Source organism: Tamandua tetradactyla, chromosome 4 (genome assembly GCF_023851605.1).
Source record: "Tamandua tetradactyla isolate mTamTet1 chromosome 4, mTamTet1.pri, whole genome shotgun sequence".
Taxonomy (NCBI): Eukaryota; Metazoa; Chordata; class Mammalia; order Pilosa; family Myrmecophagidae; genus Tamandua; species Tamandua tetradactyla.
In genome coordinates this window covers 8,397,133-8,420,035 of record NC_135330.1, presented here as the reverse complement: position 1 = coordinate 8,420,035, position 22,903 = coordinate 8,397,133, and the positions used below count along the sequence as shown (strand labels likewise).

Below are 22,903 nucleotides of genomic sequence, written 5' to 3'. Positions count from 1 at the left end.
GGAGATCAAAGGGACGGCATACCCCACCCTGGAACAGCTGACTGTCTGGGAGAACTAGCTCCGGTGAGATCACCGAGGGGCGCAGGCTTTCCCAGGCGGGATGGCAAGTGGCCAGAGTCCCTCCCTTCCTCCTTCCCAGGCCAGCTGGCAGAATTGGGCAGGCGGTCCCCTCAAGCCGCGGCGGCTGGCGCCCCCACCATGCAAGGTCCCCCGGACCAACTGAGAGAGTTGGGTCAGAAATCCCCAGACTGTGGAGAACGGTGACCAGGGGGTCCCTTCCAAACACGTGACTCCCCGGTCCGGCTGGGAACAGTGCACTCTCCCGGGCTGCGACAGCTGGCGCCCTCCCGCCACGCTTGGCGCCCCGGGCCGACTAGGAAATTCGGTCGGGCGCTCTCCCATGCTGCGACGGCCGGCGACCCTCCCCGCGTTCGGAACCCCGGGCCGGCTGGCACTCTTCCAAGACGCTTCGGCTGCCGAACCTCCCCTACGGCAAGAGTTTTCCAGAGTTAAAGGACCCACAGCAACTTTCACTGGTGGAACCCGTAGACAAACATGTGCCACAAGCGCCACCTAATGAGCAGGATAAGAAAAACAGAACCCAGAGATTTAACAGAAAAATATTTCAACCTGTGGGGTCCAACACCCAGGGAAATCTGACTAAATGCCCAGACGCCAGCAGAAGATAACGGATCACGCTCAGAAAATTGAAAATATGGCCCAGTCAAAGGAACAAACCAATAGTGCAAATGAGATACAGGAGCTGAAACAACTAATGCTGAATATACGAACAGAAATGAAAAACCTCTTCAAAAACGAAATCGATAAATTGAGGGAGGACATGAAGAAGACATGGGCTGATCAAAAAGATGAAATAGAAAAACTGAAAAAACAAATCACAGAGCTTATGGAAGGGAAGGATAGAGTAGAAAAGATGGAAAAAACAATGGATACCTACAATGATAGATTTAAAGAGACAGAAGATAGAATTAGTCATTTGGAGGATGGAACATCTGAATTCCATAAAGAAACAGAAACTATCGGGAAAAGAATGGAAAAATTTGAACAGGGTAAAAGGGAACTCAAGGACAATGTGAACCGCACAAATATACGTGTTGTGGGTGTCCCAGAAGGAGAAGAGAAGGGAAAAGGAGGAGAAAAACTAATGGAAGAAATTATCACTGAAAATTTCCCAACTCTTATGAAAAACCTAAAAATACAGACACAAATGGACATTTGCACACCAATGTTTATAGCAGCGTTATTTACAATTGCAAAGAGATGGAAACAGCCAAAATGTCCATCAACAGACGAGTGGCTAAACAAACTGTGGTATATACATACGATGGAATATTATGCAGCTTTAAGACAGGATCAACTTATGAAGCATGTAATAACATGGATGGACCTAGAGAATATTATGCTGAGTGAGTCCAGCCAAAAACTAAAGGACAAATACTGTATGGTCCCACTGATGTGAACGGACGTTCGAGAATAAACTTGAAATGTGTCATTGGTAACAGAGTCCAGCAGAAGTTAGAAACAGGGTAAGACAATGGGTAATTGGAGCTGAAGGGATACAGACTGTGCAACAGGACTAGATACAAAAACTCAAAAATGGACAGCACAATAATACCTAATTGTAAAGTAATCATGTTAAAACACTGAATGAAGCTGCATATGAGCTATAGGGTTTTTTTTTTGTTTGTTTTTTTTTTTTTTACTATTATTACTACTTTTATTTCTTTTCTCTATATTAACATTTTATATCTTTTTCTGTTGTGTTGCTAGTTCTTCTAAACCAATGCAAATGTACTAAGAAACGATGATCATGCATCTATGTGATGATGTTAAGAATTACTGAGTGCATATGTAGAATGGTATAATTTCTAAATGTTGTGTTAATTTCTTTTTTTTTTTTTCTTTCCATTAGTAATAAAAAAAAAATTTATCTGGAAGGGCAGGGTGCCTCGAATACCTAAATGTATACTGAGAAAAAAAAATGAAGTCGAAGGTCACTCACTACCTGACTTTAAGGCATATTATGAAGTTACAGTGGTCAAAACAGCATGTTACTGGCATAAAGACAGATATACTGACCAGTGGAACAGAATAAAGTGTTCAGAGATAGACCCTTTCATCTGTGGACAACTGATCTTTGATAAGGCAGTCAAGCCAACTCACCTGGGACAAAACAATCTCTTCAATAAATGGTGCCTAGAGAACTGGATATCCATATTCAATAGAATGAAAGAGGATCCATTTCTCACACCCTATACAAAATTAACTCAAAGTGGACCAAAGACCTAAACATTAGATCTAAGACTGTTAAACTGTTAGAAGAAAATATAGGAAAATGTCTTATAAATCTTATACTAGGAGGTGGTTTCCTACACCTTACACCCAAAACAAAAGCATTGAAGAAAGAAATAAGTAAATGGAAACTCCTCAAAATTAAACACTTTTGTGCATCAAAGAACTTCGTCAAGAAAGTAGAAAGACAGCCTACACAATGTGAAGCAATATTTGGAAACGATATTTCAGATAAAGGTCTACTATCCAGAATTTATAAATAAGTTGTTCAACTCAACAACAAAAAGACAGCCACCCCAAATTCAAAATGGGCAAAAGACTTGAACAGACACTTCTCAGAAGAGGAAATACAAACGGCCAAAAGGCACATGAAGAGATGCTCAAGTTCCCTGGCTATTAGGGAAATGCAAATCAAAACCACCATGAGATATCATCTCACACCCACCAGAATGGCCATTATCAATAAAACAAAATGACAGATGCTGGAGAGGATGTGGGGAAAGAGGCACACTTATCTACTGTTGGTGGGAATGTCAAATGGTACAACGGCTGTGTGGAAGGCAGTTTGGCAGTTCCTCAAAAAGCTAAATATTGAATTGCCATATGACCCGGTAATAGCATTGCTAGATATCTGCTCAGAGGACACGAGGGCAAGAACGCAAATGGACTTTTGCACACTAATGTTTATAGCAGCATTATTTACAATTGCCAAGAGATGGAAACAGCCAAAATGTCCATCAACAGAAGAGTTGCTAAACAAACTGGTATATACATACGATGGAATATTATGCAGCCATAAGACAGAATAAACTTACAAAGTATGTGACAACATGGATAGACCTTGAGGACATTGTGCTGAGTAAGATTAGCCAGAAACAAAAGGACAAATACTGTGTGGTCTCACTTATATGAACTGACATTAGTGAATAAACTTTGAGAATTTCATTGGTAACAGAGACCATCAGGAGGTAGAAATAGGGTAAGATATTGGGTAACTGGAGCTGAAGGGATACAGATTGTGCAACAGGACTGAGTATAAAAACTCAGATATGGACAGCACATTACTCCCTAAGTGTAATACAATTATGTTAAAACACTGAATGAAACTGAATAGAGAATGATAGAGGGAGGAGGGCTGGGGACACAAATGAAATCAGAAAGCAACATAGACAATAAAGACTGAGATGGTATTATCTAGGAATGCTTAGAGTATATAATGATAGTGACTAAATGTACAAATTTTAAAAATGTTTTTGCATGAGGAAGAACAAAGAATGTCATTACTGCAGGCTGCTGAAAATTGATGGTAATTAATATTTTAAAATTTTACGTTATTGTTGAGACTAAAGCACATGTTTATTTCATACAAAATTTGTATGTTGACTAGTGCATTTCCTAATATAACTTATGTAGGCAGCTTATTGAACACCACTAGTACATGGAACCTTGAGTAGGACCTGAGATTTTGTGGGTTTGTCCAGAGTGATGCCCCAATAAATCCCAGAGTGATTTGAACAGTGAATAAAAGAGTATTTGCAAAATCCCCTTTGGGGAATGGTGAGAAAGGAGGAAAATTCACCTTTCCCCAAGTTGAATTCTTGATATTCTCACAAGCAGTGTGGACAACCAAAGCTATAGGCTGATCCCCCAGTCTTGGGGTTTGTTTATATGAAACTTAACCCCACAAAGGATAGGTCAAGTCTACTTAAAATTAGGCCGAAGATTCATCCCCACGAGAGCCTCTTTTGTTGCTCAGATGTGCCTCTTTCTCCAGCCAACACAACAGGCAAACTCACCACCCTCCCCCTGTCTACATGACTCCCAGGGGTGTGGACCTTCCTGGCAATATGGGACAGAAATCCTAGAATGAGCTGAGAGTCAGCATCAAGGGACTGAGAAAACCTTCTCTACCAAAATGGGGAAGATTGAAATGAGACAAAGTGTCAATGGCTGAGAGATTCCAAACACAGTCTAGAGGTTATACTGGAGGTTATTTTTATGCATTAAGTAGATATCACCTTGTTCTGCAAGATGTAATGGAGAAGCTGGAGGGAACTGCCTGAAAATGCAGAGCTGTGTTCCACTAGCCATGTTTCTGAAGATAAGTGTATAATGATATAGCTTTCACAGTGTGACTGTGTGATTGTGAAAACCTTGTGTCTGATGCTCCTTTTATCTACCTTGTCAACAGACGAGTAGAAAATATGGAATAAAGATGAATAATAGGGGGAACAAAAGTTAAAATAAATTTAGTTTGAAATGCTAGTGATCAATGAAAGGGAGGGGTAAGGAGTATTATATATATAAATTTTTTTCACTTTTCTTTTTATTTCTTTTTCTGAATAGATGTAAATGTTCCAAGAAATTATCATGATGATGAATATGCACCCCTGTGATGATCTTGTGAATTATTGATTATATATGTAGAATGGAATGATCAAAATAAGAATGTTTCCATTTGTTAGGTATTGTATTTAAAAACAAATTTTTTTAATAAAAACAAAAAAGAACCTCCATGGTAACCTCTCGACTCTGAAATCTCTCAGCCCCTGAAACTTTATATTGTCTCATTCTCTCTTCACCTTTTTGGTCAAGAAGGCTTTCTCAATCCCTTGATGTTGGGTCCCTGCTCATGCAGGTTTCTGTCCCACATTGCCAGGGAGATTTATACCCCTTGGAATCATGTCCCACGTAGTGGGGATGGCAGTGAGTTCACCTGCCAAGTTGACTTAGAGAGAGGCCACATATGAGCAACAAAAGTGTTTCTCTGGGGGTGACTCTTAGGCCTAATTTAAATTAGACTTAGCATATCCTTTGCAGAAATAAGTTTTACAGGGGCGATCCTCAAGATCGGGGGCTTGGCACATTGATTTGGTTGTCCCCGCTGCTTGCAAGAATATCAGAAATTCTCCAGATCAGAAATTGAACCTTTCCCCTTTTCATCATTTCCCCAAGGAGACCCTGCAAGTACTTCTTTATTGTCCAAATCACTCTCAGACTTATCAGGGCATCACTCTAACCTGGACAAACCAACAAAATCTCATAAGTTCAAGATTCCATGTACTTATGGTGTTCAGCTAAGCTGATCATACAAGTTAAATTAGAAAATGCACTACACAAAATATACATTTTATACTAAATAACATCTCTCCCTTTGGTTTCACGAATAAGTTGAAGTTTTAAAATATAGACAGTATAGGGCGGGCCGCGGTGGCTCAGCGGGCAAAGTGCTTGCCTGCTATGCCGGAGGACCTCGGTTCGATTCCCGGCCCCAGCCCATGTAACGAAAACGGAGAAACAAAATACAATAAAACAAGAAAATGTTTAAAAGATGTTTCCCTTTCTTCCTCTCTTCCTTCCTTCTATCCTTCCTTCCTTCTCTCTGTAAAAAAAAAAAAAAAATATAGACAGTATCATCCTTTACCCAGTATTCTTGTTTACTTTAGTCCTATCCAACTTCATTCATATCATCTTCATATCATCTTTATTCGTATCTCTACTCAAGTCTGATCACTTTTTCAACTTTTTAAACACTTCCTATATATATATAAGCACTTCCTGCTGACTTTTATAGCTTCAGAGTTCTAAGGTGTCACATAAATACCCAAAGTTTCTGGAAATGACCAGGTTATAAACAAATAGCTCAGTGTCTCAGAATTTAGAAATAACAGTTACAAGTCCTGAATATACATGACTCCTGTAAAAGTTTACAATGTAGGACCCTTTACAGTAGATCCCAACCTGATAACCCATGTTTTCCACATCATTTCACCAAGTTTTTATATTATAGTTAGTCCATATGATTGAGGCATGACAATATTTGTCTTTTTGTTCCTGACATTTCATTCAACATACAATCCTTAAGGTTCATACACCTAGTTACAAGCCTCACAACTTCTTTCCTACTTGCAGCTGCTCAGTAGTCCATTGTATGTATACAGGATATTCCTACTTGCAGCTGCTTGGTAGTCCATTGTATGCATACACAATTGGTCCCCCTTCGGTTCCTCAGTCATACTCTTAGGCCACCTGCATCCATTGTGAATCAGAAACACTACCATCAAAATCACCAGTGTTCAGATGTCCATTCGGAATCCCACTCTCAGTTTCTCCAGTTATATACCTAGCAAATGGGTTACAGGATCATATCGCAGCCCCACCTCCCCTGTGAAACCACCACTCTACCCTCCAGAGGTGGCACGCCTCTCAGCTTCCCTACCAACAGTGAATAGGTACATCTCTTTCTCCACATTTTCTCTAACACTTGTTTCTCTCGGCTCATTTTAAAGAGTTTTATTTCATTTTTAACTAATTATAGGTTTACAAGAAGTTGCATAGGTAGTACAGATAGGTCCCATCAACTCTTATTCCATGTTTTCCTAGTGGTTAGGTATATTTTTCATAATTTATATAATAGCAATATGTATGTATGGTTTTGTGCTATTTTATTACATGTATCCAAATCCATAACTACCACTGCAATCAAGATACAGCACTATTCCATTGCCAGAAGATCTGTGTTGTCAACATTTTACCAGTTTTAGTAAAGAAGACTTATATTTATGTAACTTTTGCATCCTCCATTTATAATATAATTGTTTTAACTATTTTCTTTACTTACACTGAAATTGTCAGTTAGACTTTTTGCTTTAATCATCGAATATAATTAGAAGACTCAAGGAGAAATTCTGTTGTGTTTACCATATTTTTGCTCTTTTTGTTTTCTTTCTACCTTTCTGATGTTCCAAGATTCCTTTTATTTTTCATTTTTGCTTATAAAACTACCTTTATCCATTTTTAAAGAGTTGGTGTTGTTGACAAATTTTCTTAGTTTTCCTTCATTTGAATATGTCTTGATATCCTCTTCATTCCTGAAGGATATTTTCACTGTGTATACAATTTGGGGTTGAAAGTTCTTTCCTTTCAGTGCTTAAAAAATTTGCTTCTTCCTTCTGGGCCTCCATTGTTTCAAATGAGAAATTGCTTTTCCACTATCAGGTAAGGAATCATTACTGTCTCGTTGTTTTCAAAAAAATTTATCTAGCATTCTGAAGTTTGATTATAATTGTCTTGGCATGAATTTCTTTGAGTTTGTCCTATTAGAAGTTTGTTCAGCTTCTTGAATGTATAGTTTATATCTTTCAGCAAATTTGGACATTTTTCAGCCATAATTTGATTTTTTTTTTTCAGCCCCACTGTTCTTTTGCTCTCCTTCTTGTCTCTGATGATGCAGTTGTCAGTTCTTTTGCTATAGTCCCACACATTCCTAGTTCTGTTCATTTTTCAGTCTGTTTTCTCAGGTTCAGATTGGGTAATTTCCATTGCTCTGTCTTCAAGTTCACTAATTCTTTTCTCTGACCTCTGCATTCTGCTGTTGATCCTTACTAGTGAGATTTTTTAATTTTCAATTCATAACTTTTTCAGCTCTAAAGGTTTTCATTTGATTCTCACTTATATTTTCTATTTCTTTGCTGTGACTTTTTTTTTTCATTGTGTCATTTATGTTTTTAATTGTTTGTTGAAGTATTTTTATGATGACTGCTTTAAAAGCCTTGTCAGGTAATTCCAACTTGTGTTATCTCACATTGTTATCTATTCATTTTCTTTTGCTCTTTCACATTGCGATTTTCCTGATTCTTCTTATGACACATGATTTTTTATCGTACTATGAACATTTCGAATATTATAAGATTCTGGATTTTATTTACATCTTGTCTTTTAGTAGAACTCCTCTTATAGCAAGCAAGCTCCTGGCAGCAAGCAGGCCCCTCCCCCTGTAACCACTCATCCGCTCCTGTAACCGCAGCTTTCACAACCTTTCTTGGTTCTGGCCACCAGCGAGCAGCCAATCACCTCCCTCAAGTGTAACCAGTTACCATATTAGGAAAATGCTACTAGCCATTCTGTCCTTAAATATCTTGTATCAGCCCCTGATAAGGGCTCAGACTTTCAGAGGCTACTTGGCTGAGCCCTATGGCCATAGACTAATAAAACCTACTTCCTGAAACTTCAAAGCCTTGATCCCAGTTCATTCTGTTTCCGCGTAACTTTCCTGGAGGCTTGCAGCCTCGTTCCTGGTTTCTCACACTATGCTCTGACACCATGACAGTGGAGAAAGAGAGTTACTGCCTTGCTAATGCAAAGTGGGGTTGAAAATTCAGATTCCTCACACACTCTTATTTGGCTGTATTGAGAGGAAGAAATGTGTGTTTCATTACCACTTATTACTAAGGTTGTTGGGTTTAAGCTTCCCCACTAGAACTCCATTGCCACCTCCCTTGCTGGCAAGCATACTGAAACATTGTTACTGTTTCCCGCATGACCTCTACCAACAAAGCCTTATTACTGCAAGATGTTGGTGAAAATTCTTTCTTCTCATTCTTTTGCCACTGAATGAGAAGAAACAGATGCCTCTTTAACCCCAGGGTGGGGATGAATGTCCTGGCTCTTCTTGGTCTTCTATAATTCCACCCCAGTGGAGGATAGAGATTGATGTGTTACACTTGGGTAAAGGTGGCTGCCTTAGGTTCCCCGTTTGGTCTTTAATGAGAATACTGTGGGTGTGTGGTGTTTGGCTGTTATAGGGTGGTTATTGCCTAAAAGTCTGTCTTACTACATTGTCCTTTTCCTGATCCTTTGAGTAAAGAGACTAGACATTTCTTGGGGTTGCTCCTATTGGTATTTATGGTGAAAAGATAGGTGTTAATTCTTCTTTGAATGTTTAGTAGAATTCAGCGGTTAAGCCATCTGCTCCTGGATTTTTCTTTGTTGGTTTTTTTATTACTGGTTCATTCTCTTTCCTTGTTCAAGATCTGTTGAGATCTTTTATTTCTTCTTGAGTCAGTTTAGATAACTTTTACATTCCTATGAATTTTTCTTTTTCATCTAGGTTATCTAATTTGTTGCCATGCAATTGATCATAGTACTCTCTTATGACCCTTTTCTGTAAGATCAATGGTAATGTCCCCCATTTCATTCTTGATTTTAATTACTTTCATCCTCTTTTTTTTTTTTTTGGTCTTTCTTGCTAAAGACTTGTCTAATTTATCTTTCAAAGAACCATCTTTTTGTTTTGTTCATTCTTTTGTTTTTCTCTTCTGTTCATCTCCTATCATTACTATTTCCTTCTTTCTGCTCACTTTGTATTTCGGTGTTCCTCTTTTAATGTATCCACTTAACAGTTAGAAATTTCCCTCTGAGCACTGCCCTTGCTGCATCCTGTAAGTTATGGATGTTCTTGTTTCATTTTCACTTGTCTCTAGGTATTTTCTAATTTTTCTTGTGATTTCTTCTTTGACCCGTTTGTTGTTTAAGTGTGTTTAATTTCCATATATTTATAAATTTTCCAGTTTTCTTTATTGTTTTCTAGCTTCCTTCTATTGTGGCCAGGGAAATTTGTTTGTATGATTTCAGTCTTTTTAAATTGACTAATATTTGATTCATGATCTAATATATGATCTATTCAGGAATGAGGAGAGGCAGTGCACTCGAGAAGAATGTATATTTTGCTGTTGGGTGGAGTGGCTTATATATGTACGTTAGCTGTAATTGGTTTATAGTGTTTTTCAAGTCCTTTATTTCCTTATTGATCTTATGTCTAATTCTGAACATTATTGAAAGTCATGTATTAAAGTCTCCAACTATTATGATATAACCATCTACTTCTCCCTTCATTTCGTCAGATTTTGTATTATATATTTAGAGCTCTGTTGTTTAATGCATAAATATTTATAATTATTGTATCTTCTTGGATTAAACATTTTAGCAATATTTATATATATAATGTTGTTCTTTGTCTCTTATAACCTCTTTTCTTTGTAATCTATTTTGAATTTAAGTTTATTTTGCCTAGCGGTAATATAGCCATTCCAGCTCTATTTTTGTTACTATTTGCATGGGTTATCTTTTTCTACTCTTTTGCACCCACCCTCTGTATCTTTATATCTAAAGTGAGTGTCCTGTAGACAGCATATGAATGGATTGTGTTTTTTACCCACTCTACCAATTTCTGCCTTTTAATAAGAGAGTTTAATCCATTTACATTTTTAAAACATATTTGTTTGATTTAGAATTGTATTTTAATAAGGTTTGTTTTGTTTTATTACCTTTAAGTCTTTCGAATGATGTTTCGTTCTCTTCTGGCTTGCATTGTTTCAAATATGAAATCTGCCATCATTCTTATGTTTATACCTATATTTGTAATATGTTTTTTTTCCTCTGGCTACTTTTGATTTTTTTTCTTCATCACTTGTTTTCAGCAAGTTTTTGGTGATATGCATTGGTTTTTCTATTTTAATTTATCCTATTTATGGTTCATTTAATTTCTTGGAACTGAGTTTATAGTTTTTACCAAATTGGAAAATTTTGGACAATTTATTTTTTTTTTTCGGTATGCTGAATGGCAGTGTCACATTTCATTATTTTTTCCATGTGTGTATCCTGTTTTTGCAGCACCATTTGTTGTATTTTTGTTTGTTTGGTTTTGGGGAAGTGCATGGACTGGGAATCAAACCCGGGTGTCCTGCATGGCAGGTAAGAATTCTACCACTGAACTACCCTTGCACACCCTTGAATAATTTTTTTTTTAAGTTTTTCTTCTCTTTTCTTCTCTCCTGGGGTTCCACGTTTCCAGTTGCTTTTTATTGCCCCATAAATCAATGAATTTATGAATTTTTTTACAGATAAATCTTCTGTGTATCAATTGAATAATTTTTATTGCTGTGACTTTGGGTTCATTGTCTTTTCTTCAGTAATGTCTAATATGCTGTTAAACACTCTCCAGTGAATTTTTCATTTCACGTTTTGTATTTTTCTGCTTTTGAGATTCTTTTTGGATATTTTATTCATGTCTTCCAATCCTCTCTTCATTATCTTCATGTTTCCCTCTAATCCCTTTATTGTACTTATAATAGTGCTGTTTAAAGCGTTTGCCTTTCTGTTAATTTCTGGGACTGTTTTTATTAAATAACTTTTCTCCTGGATCACATTTTCCAGTTTTTGGCATATTTAGAATTTATTTGATACAGTGTTTTTCAAATATTACATTGTGTGTCTGGATTTTGTTGTCTTCCTTTATCAAGTGTACATGTTTGTTTTGGTAGGCAGTTTGTGTATTTTCAAGTCAGCTTAGATCCTTTTGAGAATTGTTTTTAAGCTTTGTTGGGGCAGATTTTTATTCCAGGGTAGGTTTATACCTGCCAGTATTGGTTACATTACTTTTCCGAGGTCTCTTAATGCCATAGGTTTTTAGTAATATCTTTACAATCTTTCCATTTAGAACTTGAGTATTTGCCAGCAGGTATTAGCTCAGGGAATTTTACAGTTCATTTTATAGTCTACTGGTAGTTCCTTGTACAGCCTCATAATTTCTCCCTTCTCATGTACAATTTAGTGTTTACCAATATACTCGAGGAGACCCATACAGAGATTTCTAGAATTATTGTACTGCACAGCTTTCTCAACACCCACACTCTGCCCCACGAATTCCAGCTACCTTAGCCCACCCCTACCCTGATCTCTCTTTTCTCAAACCATGAAGTTGACCATTCTCTGTTAGATTCTCCCTAGTACACAAAGTACCTTTGCTCAAAAGCCGGGGCAATTCCTTAATTTACATTTAGTTAAAAATCACAGTCCTATGCTGATTGTTGCTCAGTGTCTCATAATAACTGTTTCATAAGTTTTACTCAACTTTCTGGTAGTTTTCCATGCTTCTGGTAGTTTACATCAGGAGATCAGTCTTGTCCCATTTACTCCAATATGAGAAATTACCCATATGTCTTTTTTTTTTTTTTTTAACATAACAACATACGAACATGAACATTCTTACTATATGAGCATTCCATTCCTGGTATATAATCAAAAACTCACAATATCATCACCATGATCATTTCTTAGAACATTTGCATCAATTCAGAAAAGGAAATAAAAAGAAAAAAGAAAAGAACTCATGCATACATATCCCTTACTCTTCTCTCTCATTGACTGCTAGAATTTCCATGTACCCAATGTATTTTAGCCTTTGTTTCCCCTTTTTTTTCTGTACTCCTTACTACTCCCTTTCATTGATCACTAACATTTCAATGTACTAAATTTATTTTTTAACATTTATTCCCCATTATTTATTTTTAATCCACGTTTTACTCATCTGTTCATACCATAGATGAAAGGAACATCAGACACAAGGTTTTTACAACCACACAGTCACATTGCAAAAGCTGTATCATCATACAGTCGTCCTAAAGAAACATAGCTACTGGAACACAGCTCTGCATTTTCAGGCAATTCCCTCCAGCTTGGTTACGCCTTACTAAAAAAGGGGATATCTTTTTAATGCGTAAGAATAACCTCCAGGATAACCTCTTGACTGTGTTTGAAATCTCTCAGCCATTGACACTTTGTCTCATTTCACTCTTCCCCCTTCTGGTCAAGAAAGTTTTCTCAATCCCTTGGTGCTGAGTCGTAGCTCATTCTAGGATTTCTGTCCCACGTTGCCAGGAAGGTTTACACCCCTAGGAGTCATGTCCCATGTAGAGAGGAAAAGGGCAGTGAGTTTGCTTGTCGTGCTGGCTCAGAGAGTGAGATCACATCTAAGCAACAAAAGAGGTTCTCTTAATGTTGACTCTTAGGCCTAACTTTAAGTAGGCTTAGCCTATCCTTTGTGGGAATAAATTTCATATGAAAAACCCCAGGATTGATGGCTTGGCCTATTGCTTTGGTTGTCCCCACTTCTTGTAACAATATCAGGAATTTTCCACATGGGAAAGTTGAATTTTCTGCCTTTCTCACCATTCCCCCAGGGGGACTTTGCAAATACTTTTTTACTCACTGTTCAGATCACTCTGGGATTTATCAGGGCATCACTCTGGACAAACCTACAGAATCTCATGCCCTACTCAAGGTTCCATGTTCTTATGGTCTTCAATTAAGCTGTCCATATAAGTTATATTAGGAAATGCGCTAGTCAAAATATAAATTTTGTACCAAATAAACATTTTTTGCTTTTGTCTCACACATAAATTAAAGTTTTAAAATATGAATCACCATCTATTTTCAACACCCTGCAGTATTGACATTTCTTTGTTCTCCCTCATGCAAAAATATTTTTTAATTTGTACATTTAGTCACTATCATTGTACACTCTAGGCATTCCTAGATTATATCATCTCAGTCTTTATCATCTATCTTTCCTTCTGATTTCATTTATGCCCCCAGGCCTCCTCCTTCTATCATTCTCACATTCAGCTTCATTCAGTGTACTATCATTACTGTATTGCAGCTAGCCCATATCTCTTTTTAAATAGCTGTCTTTTTTTATAGTAGACATTCATTTGCTGGGAAATAATTTTTTCACAGTAAAATTATCTTTATATTTCTCTTTCTAGCTTTACTGAAGCAGCAGTTGAAATTCTTAATACTCCTGAAATCCCAGCCAAACTTCCTGACCCTGAAAGTACCTTACAACCAGTGCTCTCACTTGTCCCAAGGGAAAAGAAGGCCCCTCGTCCTCCAAAGAAGAAGTATCAGAAAGCAGGGCTGTATTCTGACGTTTACAAAACTACAGAGTAAGTAGTAGCACCAATCAGCTTTGAAATTCCTTTAAAGACCTGTTATTTTGTGTTTCAAAAGTATACTTTGAATATTTAAAAACATAATGCAATGTTTTTAAATTGTACCATGTTTTATGGAACTGATTACAGCCCTTGATCTTTATCTACTCTCTGCCTTTCTGGATTACATTACTATAGTTTGCTTTCTAATAATGCTTTTTTTGTTAACTAAAATGTAAAAAAAAAAAAAATGGCACTATCTGTATAGCTAAAATGATCTTCATTTTGATCTGCATTCATTTATCATTGATTGAATGCTTTCTTTGTTCCAGGCAGTTTTCCAGAATAAGGACAATAAAATTCCCTTCCTATTTTTCATAGTTTCATACTGCCTGGAATAGAATGATGTTGAACATATGATTATAACCTCATAAGCACTCTGAGAAATGTTAAATCTCCAAAGAAATAACAAAACCTATAAAGTAAGAGATATTTCATAAAGTATAGTTGAATTTCGTTTTGGAGGTAGAATATGAGTTTGCGCTATTGAAAAGAGCATATTAGAAAGAATAGCATGTACAGAGGCACATAGTAGCACCCAAAGATTTCTCATATCAGAAAAACTTTAAAGTTCATTGTTTCTGAAATATTGTGTTGTTGTAGAAAATAATCATAGCTTGATTAAAGACACCATGAACATGGATTCAGCAGACTCTAATATGTGAATTTACTAAGTCTATATCATGTGATGCTCAAAAATGAGATTCTTAGAAAAAGAGATGAAATGTGCAGAATTGTGTTTTAAGATAACTCTGGCAACAGGGTAGAAAACTAATTGAATGAGAGAGATGCTAGTGGCAGAAACACAGTATCCATCAAAAGGTCCTGAGGGTCTGAACTCAGGCAATTATGAGTAAAATTGAAAGATGAGAGGTTAGATTTTAGAGATATGTCTGTGTTGGTGTGAACACAAGTGAATAACATATAAACCATAGCACTTTCTGTATTATACATTCAAAAGATTTGTCATTGATTTGTCATTGAGGTAGATATTCATAAAAGATCTTTGTATTTTGAGGTCTTAAAAATGTTTTATCAGTTAAACTTAGTTTCAGCTGCCAATAATAGGAAGTCCTTCCAGTTAACCAAGACTTTATAAAGATAGACATTGGTCTTGATCAAGCTGACTGAGTGAGAAGCTTTGAACAACCAACAAGAAACATCTTTTTCTCAGAGTTCCAGGAAACAAAGTTTGCAATAACAGGACAAGTGCTGAATCAAAAAAAAAAAGGCCACTGCAAAGAGGGAGGCTCTTCCAGTGCCCTAGATGGCCTCTCCCCAACCCTCATCAACTTGACATGGAGCCAGCAGACTCCAGTGTGGATCCTTGGTCCCAGTTCCAGAAGGAGCACAGTAACCCTCATGCACATACTTGGAATATTTATGTCTGGTGGTGGCCTGAAGGGACTTTCTGCATGTAAAAGGTAGCTCACAGAGCTCTCATACAGAATACCATGGAAGTGTTGTAAAGTGGATTCTTAGGGCATAGATTTGCTGGCTGTGGGACATAGGATGCAGTACCCAGGACCATGAAGGAACTGTTTCCCAGGGAAGAAGGGTTATTCATGTCAGTACAGCACATGTCAAGCATAGGTCAATCTACAGAGACAGGAAAGGGTGTTTTCTTTTTTCCTTCTTTTCTTTTGGTTACTTCCTGGCATTCAAGGTAAGTTCTGTCATCAAGCATACCAGTATACACATTGTGGAAGTCCAGAAGGAAAAGAAAGAGAAAAAGGAAAGATTGTTTTCTCTCCTGTAATTCTACACTGGAAAGATGTGAATGTGCTTTAAAAACAAAAAGAAGAAACATACATGTAATTACAATAAAGCTTAATGCTTTGCAGAGCTTAGAATCTTTTCAGCACAAACAGCATGCTGTGCAGTGAAGAAAATGCATAACCGAGGAGAAAGCTAGAAATCTGGGGGAATGGGTAAGGAAGACAGTATCAACAGAATGGACAAAATGATTAAGACACATCTGCATCTTCTTAGGTTGAAACTCAGAAACGTCAGGATAACGCCGTTAACAGGTTCCATTCAAACACTGGCCCATGTAATTTAAGTTTGGTATTGCAAAACGTTCAAGTGTCTCTGTCCCTTGAAATTGATAATCATATTTAAAGTGCAGTCCTTTATAATCTTGTTTTGCTTGCTTCCATAACTCTCTTTATCCTAAGGTAATTGAAGTGGGGGGTTGGATTGGAGCCCAAGTTTAAATAAAGTTCTGTTTAAGTTGCACTAAAAATAGACATTCAAAAAAGAAAAAAAACTTTTCACTTTTCATTGGTTAGGCCATCAAGTGTGTATATTCTGCTGTCCTTGGAACTACTTAGTTCTAAACAACTTTGGAGAAGGCAGCTTAATGTGGCACTCTGCCTGCTTGAACGGGTGGCTTTTTAAGGAATGCTATCAGGGCTTGTGCACTCTGGAGTAGATGCAGATGTGTTTTAATCACTTTGTCCACTCTGTTGACACTGTTTTCCTCATCTATTCCCCAAGATTCCCAGCCTTCTCCTCTGCCATGCAATTGCTTCACAGCACAGTAAGCTGTTCGTTTCTGAAAGCGATTATAAACTCTGCATATCATTAAGCTTTATTGTGATTACATGTATGTTTCTTCGTTTTCCTTTTAAAGTACACCCACACCTTTCCAGGGTAGAAGTACAGGATAGACTGTATCTTTCATTTTTAATCCATTTTTCATTACTTTGTGTATAGACTTTAGAAATCTAATCCAGAGAAAAGCCAATTCAGAATTGAATATAACTGAACATAGGCTAAAAGTATTTAGAAGGAGTGACATACAGCATGTTATCTGATTTTTTGTAATTGCTGAATCTTTCAAGTTTTCATTTTCGATTCATGTAACAGGTGTGTCTTAAATTACATGATAGAGCAACACTCCTCAAAAATAAAAGATGTATATTGTATTAACTTGATCAGTGCTCTTTATCAGTAATTTTCTTCCTATTTATTTATGTGAGATGACAATGTTCTAACGTAATTAAGGTGATATTTCAGTCCATTTTCAGAGTGAAAGTTTTTTTCAGAGCAGGGACATTTTAAAAATGCTGATTTTGGTTGATGATATCGACCTTTTGATCCATAATCTGATTTTATTATTAATATTCTACTCCCCTATTTTAGGAATTTGATTAGGAGAAAGCACAAACGTAGAAACATAGAATTAAAAAGTGAACTTAATTGTAATTCTTAATCAGATGTTCCCAAAATGTATTTAACATTTTCCCATACATAATGACAGAATACTACCTTTTTTTTCTTTTTTTTTTTTTAGGCATTGTCACCTGGATTAAAATATTTCACAAGCCTTCCTTGGGGCTTAAGTGTGCGATGTGACAATGTTCTATATATATAAATAATGCTTTGAAAGTTTTCTTACAAAGAGAATACATGCTTGTACTCCCTTTCCTCTTTTCTGCTCTCTGTAACGAAGACCTGATAGTTGGACTCTAGTAGCCATCTTGGAACATGTGGTGATCTTGGGAATTGGGGCCTAGTGCTGAGATAGAAGTAAACAGAAAAGAATGAACCTAGGTCCTGAAGATACTTTTAAGGTGCCACATTATCCCTGAACTGCACCCTGTGTGACTACTTTAAAAGAAAGGGAGATAACTATCTATACTTTTTAACTTTTATTTTGAAATAATTTCAAATTTACAGGACAGTTGCAAAAGTAATTTAAAATCCATAGAAAGTGTCCACATATTGCCCTTCCCCAATTCATCAGTTTTATCATTTTGCCACCTTTCCTATTTCTTTCCTTCCTTCCTTCCTTCCTTCCTCCCTCCCTTTCCTCCCTCCTCTCCCAATCATTTATGTATTTTTTAAATATGTGAGAGCAGCTGGCACACATGATACTCCTTGAACACATAATACTTCCATGTACATCTCCTAAGAACAAAGATACTCACTTATGCAGTCACCTTGAGTGCAGTCATCAGGTTCAGAAAATTTAACATTGATACAAAGCATTCACTCGGGATTCCAGTTTTTATTAAACCCCAATAATGTCCTTTTGAACCTTTTCTCCTCCATTCTTAGATTCCATTAGTATCACATTGTGCATTTAATTGATATTGTAACTTTAGTTTCTCTTTCTTTTCTTTTAAATTGTGGAATCATATATATAACATAAATCTTCACAACCCAACCCCACACAAGCATACCATTCAGTGGGATTCATCATATTGACAATGTTACAGTATCCTCACTACCATCGATTACTAGAACTTTCCCTGTATCCTAAACAGAAAGCTTGCAGTCATTTTACTTTACCTCCCCATTGTACCCCATCCCTGTCAACCTTTACTCTAGTTTCTGTCTCTGTGGGTTACAAATTCTCTGATATTTTCTTTGTGGTTCCCATGGGGCTTAAATTTAGTATCCTAAAACAATAACAACCTCATTTGCTTTGATACCAACTTAAAATCAGTAGCATACATAAACTATGTTTGTTTACCCATCCATCCCCCACCTATATGTAGTTCTTCTCTCAAATTACATGTTTATATATTATCAGACCAAAACTACTGATGTATCATTATTTTTTATGCATTTGCCTTTTAGCCCCAATAACATGTAAAAAATGGAGTTACAAATAAAAAATACGATCTGTATTTACTCATGTCATTGTCTTTACTACAGATCTTTATTCTTTGATCACCACAAATTAGAAAGTTGTCAGAAAAAAAATTTAGAGGTCATGGGCCACAGATCCAAACCAATGGCACTAAAAAGACACATTGTGAAAAGTTCCAGATCTTCAAAGAAATATGGATTTGATATTTTCCTTGGTTTCCAGATTCCCTGGTAGTTAGGGAGCAAAGCATTTAGTTTCTCCCCATTAAGTATGTTTTACAGATGGTCTTTATCTAGTTGAAGAAGTTCTCCTCTATTCCTAGTTTGATGAGAACTTTTATCATGAATAGATGTTGGAGTTTATCGAGTGCTTTTGTTACATCTGTTGATGTGATGTATGGTTTTTCTTCTTAGCTTGTTGGTGTGATGGATTACATTAATTGATTTTAGAATGAATCAGATTTTGCATACCTGCAATAAATACCAGTTGGTTGTGTACATAAGTCTTTAGTTATTGTTTGGTTTCATTTGCTAATATTTTATTGAGGATTTTTGGATCTACATTTATGAGGGTTACTGGAATATAGTTTTCCTTTATTGTCTTTACCTGCTTTTGGTGTTAAGATAATGCTGGCCTCCTAGAATGAGTTAGAAAGTGTTCCCTCTACTTCTGTTTCTGTAAGAATTTGTTGAATGTTGTTATCATTTCTTCATTAAGTGTTTGGTAGAATTCACCAATGAATCCATTTGGACCTGATGCTGTTTGAACAGTTATTCATAATGCTGTCATACATACAAGATCTATATGAGGTAATCTATCTAAAGAAATCAATGATCTAAATAATGGAGAGATATTCTATATTCATTGGTAGGAATGCACCTTAAGACTCGATATTGCTAAGATCGTCCGTATTTACATTACAAATTTAGTGTAATCCCAACCAGAATCCCAACATGTTATTTTGTGGATATTGACAAACTGATTATAAAGTTTATTTGCAAAGACACAATACCCAGAATAGACAATACATTACTAAAGTGGAAAAGCAGAATTGTAGGAGTGATTCTACCTACTTCAAAACTTAATTATAAGGGGGTACCAGAGTAGTTCAGTGGTAGATTTCTTGCTTGCTATGCAGGAAGCCCAGGTTCGATTCCTGGCCCGTGTACTTACCCCCGCTCCTCCCAAAAAAAAAGAAAGAAAAAGCACTATAAAGCTATGTTAATTAGTACTCTGTAATATTGGTAAAAGAATAGACAAATAGATCAATGGAACAGAATACAGAGCCTGGTAGATACACGCAAATTTTGTCAACTGATTTTTGACAGTAGAGTAAACACTATTCAGTAGAGAAAGGATCGTCCTTTCAACAAATGGTGCTTAACAACCATACATCCACATTAAAAAAAATTTACACCTTTTAAAACTACAAAACTCTTAAGTAACATAGGAGAAACTCTAGGTGACCTGTGTTTGATGATGAATTTTTTAGATGTAACACCAAAGGCACATTCTATGAAAGAATAAATTGATAAGCTAGATTTCATTAAAATTGAAAACTTCTATAATGAGAAAGACACTGTTAGGAGAATGAAAAACCCAAGCCACCAACTGGAAGACACTATTAAAACACGTCTTAAATATAGAACTTGAATAAAGGAGTTTATATTTGTTTAATATACACAGAACTTAAAACTGAGCAGTAAAAGTCCCTTGAGGGACTGGAGAAAAAATATGGAACTATTAAACTTTTCCACCTGGGAAATCCCTAATACTTTCTCAAACATTGGGTACTCCCAAGTTAATAGGCAAAGCCCTTGATCTTGAAGGCTTGCTGTTATGAAACTTATTTCTATAAGGAAGAAGCTAAGCCTATCTATAATTACGCCTAAGAGTTACTTCCAGAGAACTTCATCTGTTGTTCAGATGTGGCCTCTCTCTATGTAAGCCCAACTCTACAGGGAAAATCATTACCCTCCTCCCTGTGAGAGACATAGCTCCCAGGGATGAACCTGGCCCTTGCACTGTGGTATCAACAATGCCTACCTGACCAAAAGGGGGAAAAGAAATGTAACAAAATAAGGTATCAGTGGCTAAGAGGTTTCAGTAGCCAAGAGGCTATTCTAGAGTTTTTCTTATGCAAAGTTCAGCTAGGTATTGTTCATTTCCATAAAATGCGAAGCATCAACCAACAATATTCCTGTAAACCCTTAAAAAAAAAACCCAGGGTTCTATCAGAAACTCTATAAAAGTTTCTCTCACTAAGTTTATTTTTCAGAAACCTAAAATCTCCAGGTGGTTTCTATGCCAGATAAGCCCTGAAACACAGAGTTATCATTCTCTCCAAGAACGTCAACCAGTTACATCCCTTTAACCCATGATGTTGAACCCTTTTCAACATGAAGTCAGAATGGTCATTGCCCAATATCCCTAAAAATTGGGAGAAGGGTCAAAGGAGAAAGAGGATTTGTAACAGAGAAGATAGGTTTTAACAAATGAGTATGGCTGCAGAATCATTACATTGATATTTCTTTTTAGTTGCTACTGTCTTAGAGTACTAGAAGGAAATACTTGAGATTGTGAAACTGTAGCCCATACCATACATTGAAATCTGTTCTATAAGTGCTTGTTAAAATTTGAAATTTATCACTTTTTTGTATAGATGTTATATCTCACATCTATACAATGTGAGTTAAAAATGTTAATAGGGCGGTGCGGTGGTGGCTCAGTGTCAGAATTCTCGCCTGCCTTGCCAGGGACCGAGGTTTGATTCCTGGTGCCTGCCCATGTGAAAAAAAGAGAAAAAAGGGTTAAGAAAAAAAAACAGCAGCACTGAGCACTAAGAAAACAACCCAATTAAAAAGTGGGCAAAAGATCTGAACCTCACCAAAGAAAATATAGAGAAAGCAAATACACATATGAAGAGATGCTCAGTCATTAGGGAATTGCAAATTAAAACAGGAATGAGAACAGGAAAAAAAAAAACAGGAATGAGATACAACTGCTCATCTATTAGAATGGCTAAACTGAAAAAAAAAAAACTGATAATACCAAATGCTGGTGAGGGTGTGGAGCAAAACGAGCTCTCACTCATTGCTGGTGGGAAATGCAAAAGGGCTTACTCGCTTTATAAAACAGTTTGACAGTTTTCTTATAAAGTTAAATAGTTTTATCCTGCAATTCAGCAGTATGCTCCTCAGTATTTACCAAAACGAGTTGAAAACAGTTCTGTATGAAAATCTGTACATGAATGTTTAAATCAGGTTTATTTGTAAGTGTCAAAAATGAGAAGCAACCAAGATGTTCTTCAGAAGGTGAATGGATAAACAAATTGTACATCATACAATGGAATAATATTTGGCAGTAAAATGAAATGAACTGTCAATCCACAAAAAGACATAAAACTTTAAATGCATATTAATTAATCAAAGAAGCCAGTTTGAAAAGGTACATACTGTATAATTCCAATGATGTTACATTCTGGAACATGCAAAACAATAGAGAAAATAAAGAGATCAGTGGTTGCCACAAGTTGGGAAGGAGGAGGATAAGGATACATCGTTGGAACACGGGATTTTTAGGGAAGTGAAACTATTTTGTGTTATACTATAAATTATGGATGACATTATGCATTTGGCAAAAGCCATAAAACTATGTAATACAAATAGTGAACCCTAATGTAAACTATGGACTTTAGTTAATAGTAATGTATTAATATACTGCATTGTAACAAATGCACTACGCTAATGCATTGTGTTAATAATAGGGACAATGGTGAGTTTAGAGAGAACAGGTATATAGGAGCTCTGTACTATCTGCTAAAAGTGTGAATTCTAGTGTCTAAAGACCTGTTACTAAGCTGAGATGACATACGTAAAATGCCTGGCATACAGTAGGCAGTCAGAGTAAACCTTAGCTCTTCTGCATCTCACTCTCCCAAGAGTGTTTTCTATCCCCTTTTCTCTGTAATCACCCATCATGTTTTAGCTAAAGGTAACTCCTGCCTCTTATTTGAAAAAATGAATATAATTTTTAATAATAAATGGTATTTGCAACCAAAGGTCACATCCAGTATTGGATTATATTAGATTGCATTAACAGCAGTTTTATTGAGGAGCTCTCCACATTTGATTTGGCTCCTAATGGAGAGTGGAACGTATCATGCTATAACTGTATGTATTCTCAGGAATTAAAGATTAGTCTGCCACTTGTTTGATTAAAGTTTAGTCTGCCACTTGTAGGAATGGGGGAGATTTTGGAAGGTTTCCATGATCCCATTTAGATTTTCTTCTGTTTCTTATAGACACTTGGCTATGTCCTTTTTTTTTTTTTGTCTTTTACAAAAGTTACATTTAATTTTCAGTGTAATAAAGGTTAC

At 36.4% G+C, this 22,903-nt stretch overlaps 1 protein-coding gene across 5 annotated transcripts in view; it reads left to right on the top strand.

Annotated features, from left to right (window-relative positions):
* Positions 1-22,903, top strand: part of ASH1L (ASH1 like histone lysine methyltransferase) — a 340,594-nt gene that overhangs the window by 199,875 nt on the left and 117,816 nt on the right. For 4 of the 5 annotated variants that reach the window (XM_077156393.1, XM_077156395.1, XM_077156396.1 and 1 more), the window contains one exon: positions 13,698-13,877. The exons of the other annotated variant lie outside the window; for it this stretch is intronic. In XM_077156393.1, coding sequence (XP_077012508.1) covers positions 13,698-13,877 — 180 coding nt within the window. The remainder of the gene's footprint in view (positions 1-13,697; positions 13,878-22,903) is intronic. 5 annotated transcript variants of the gene reach the window in all.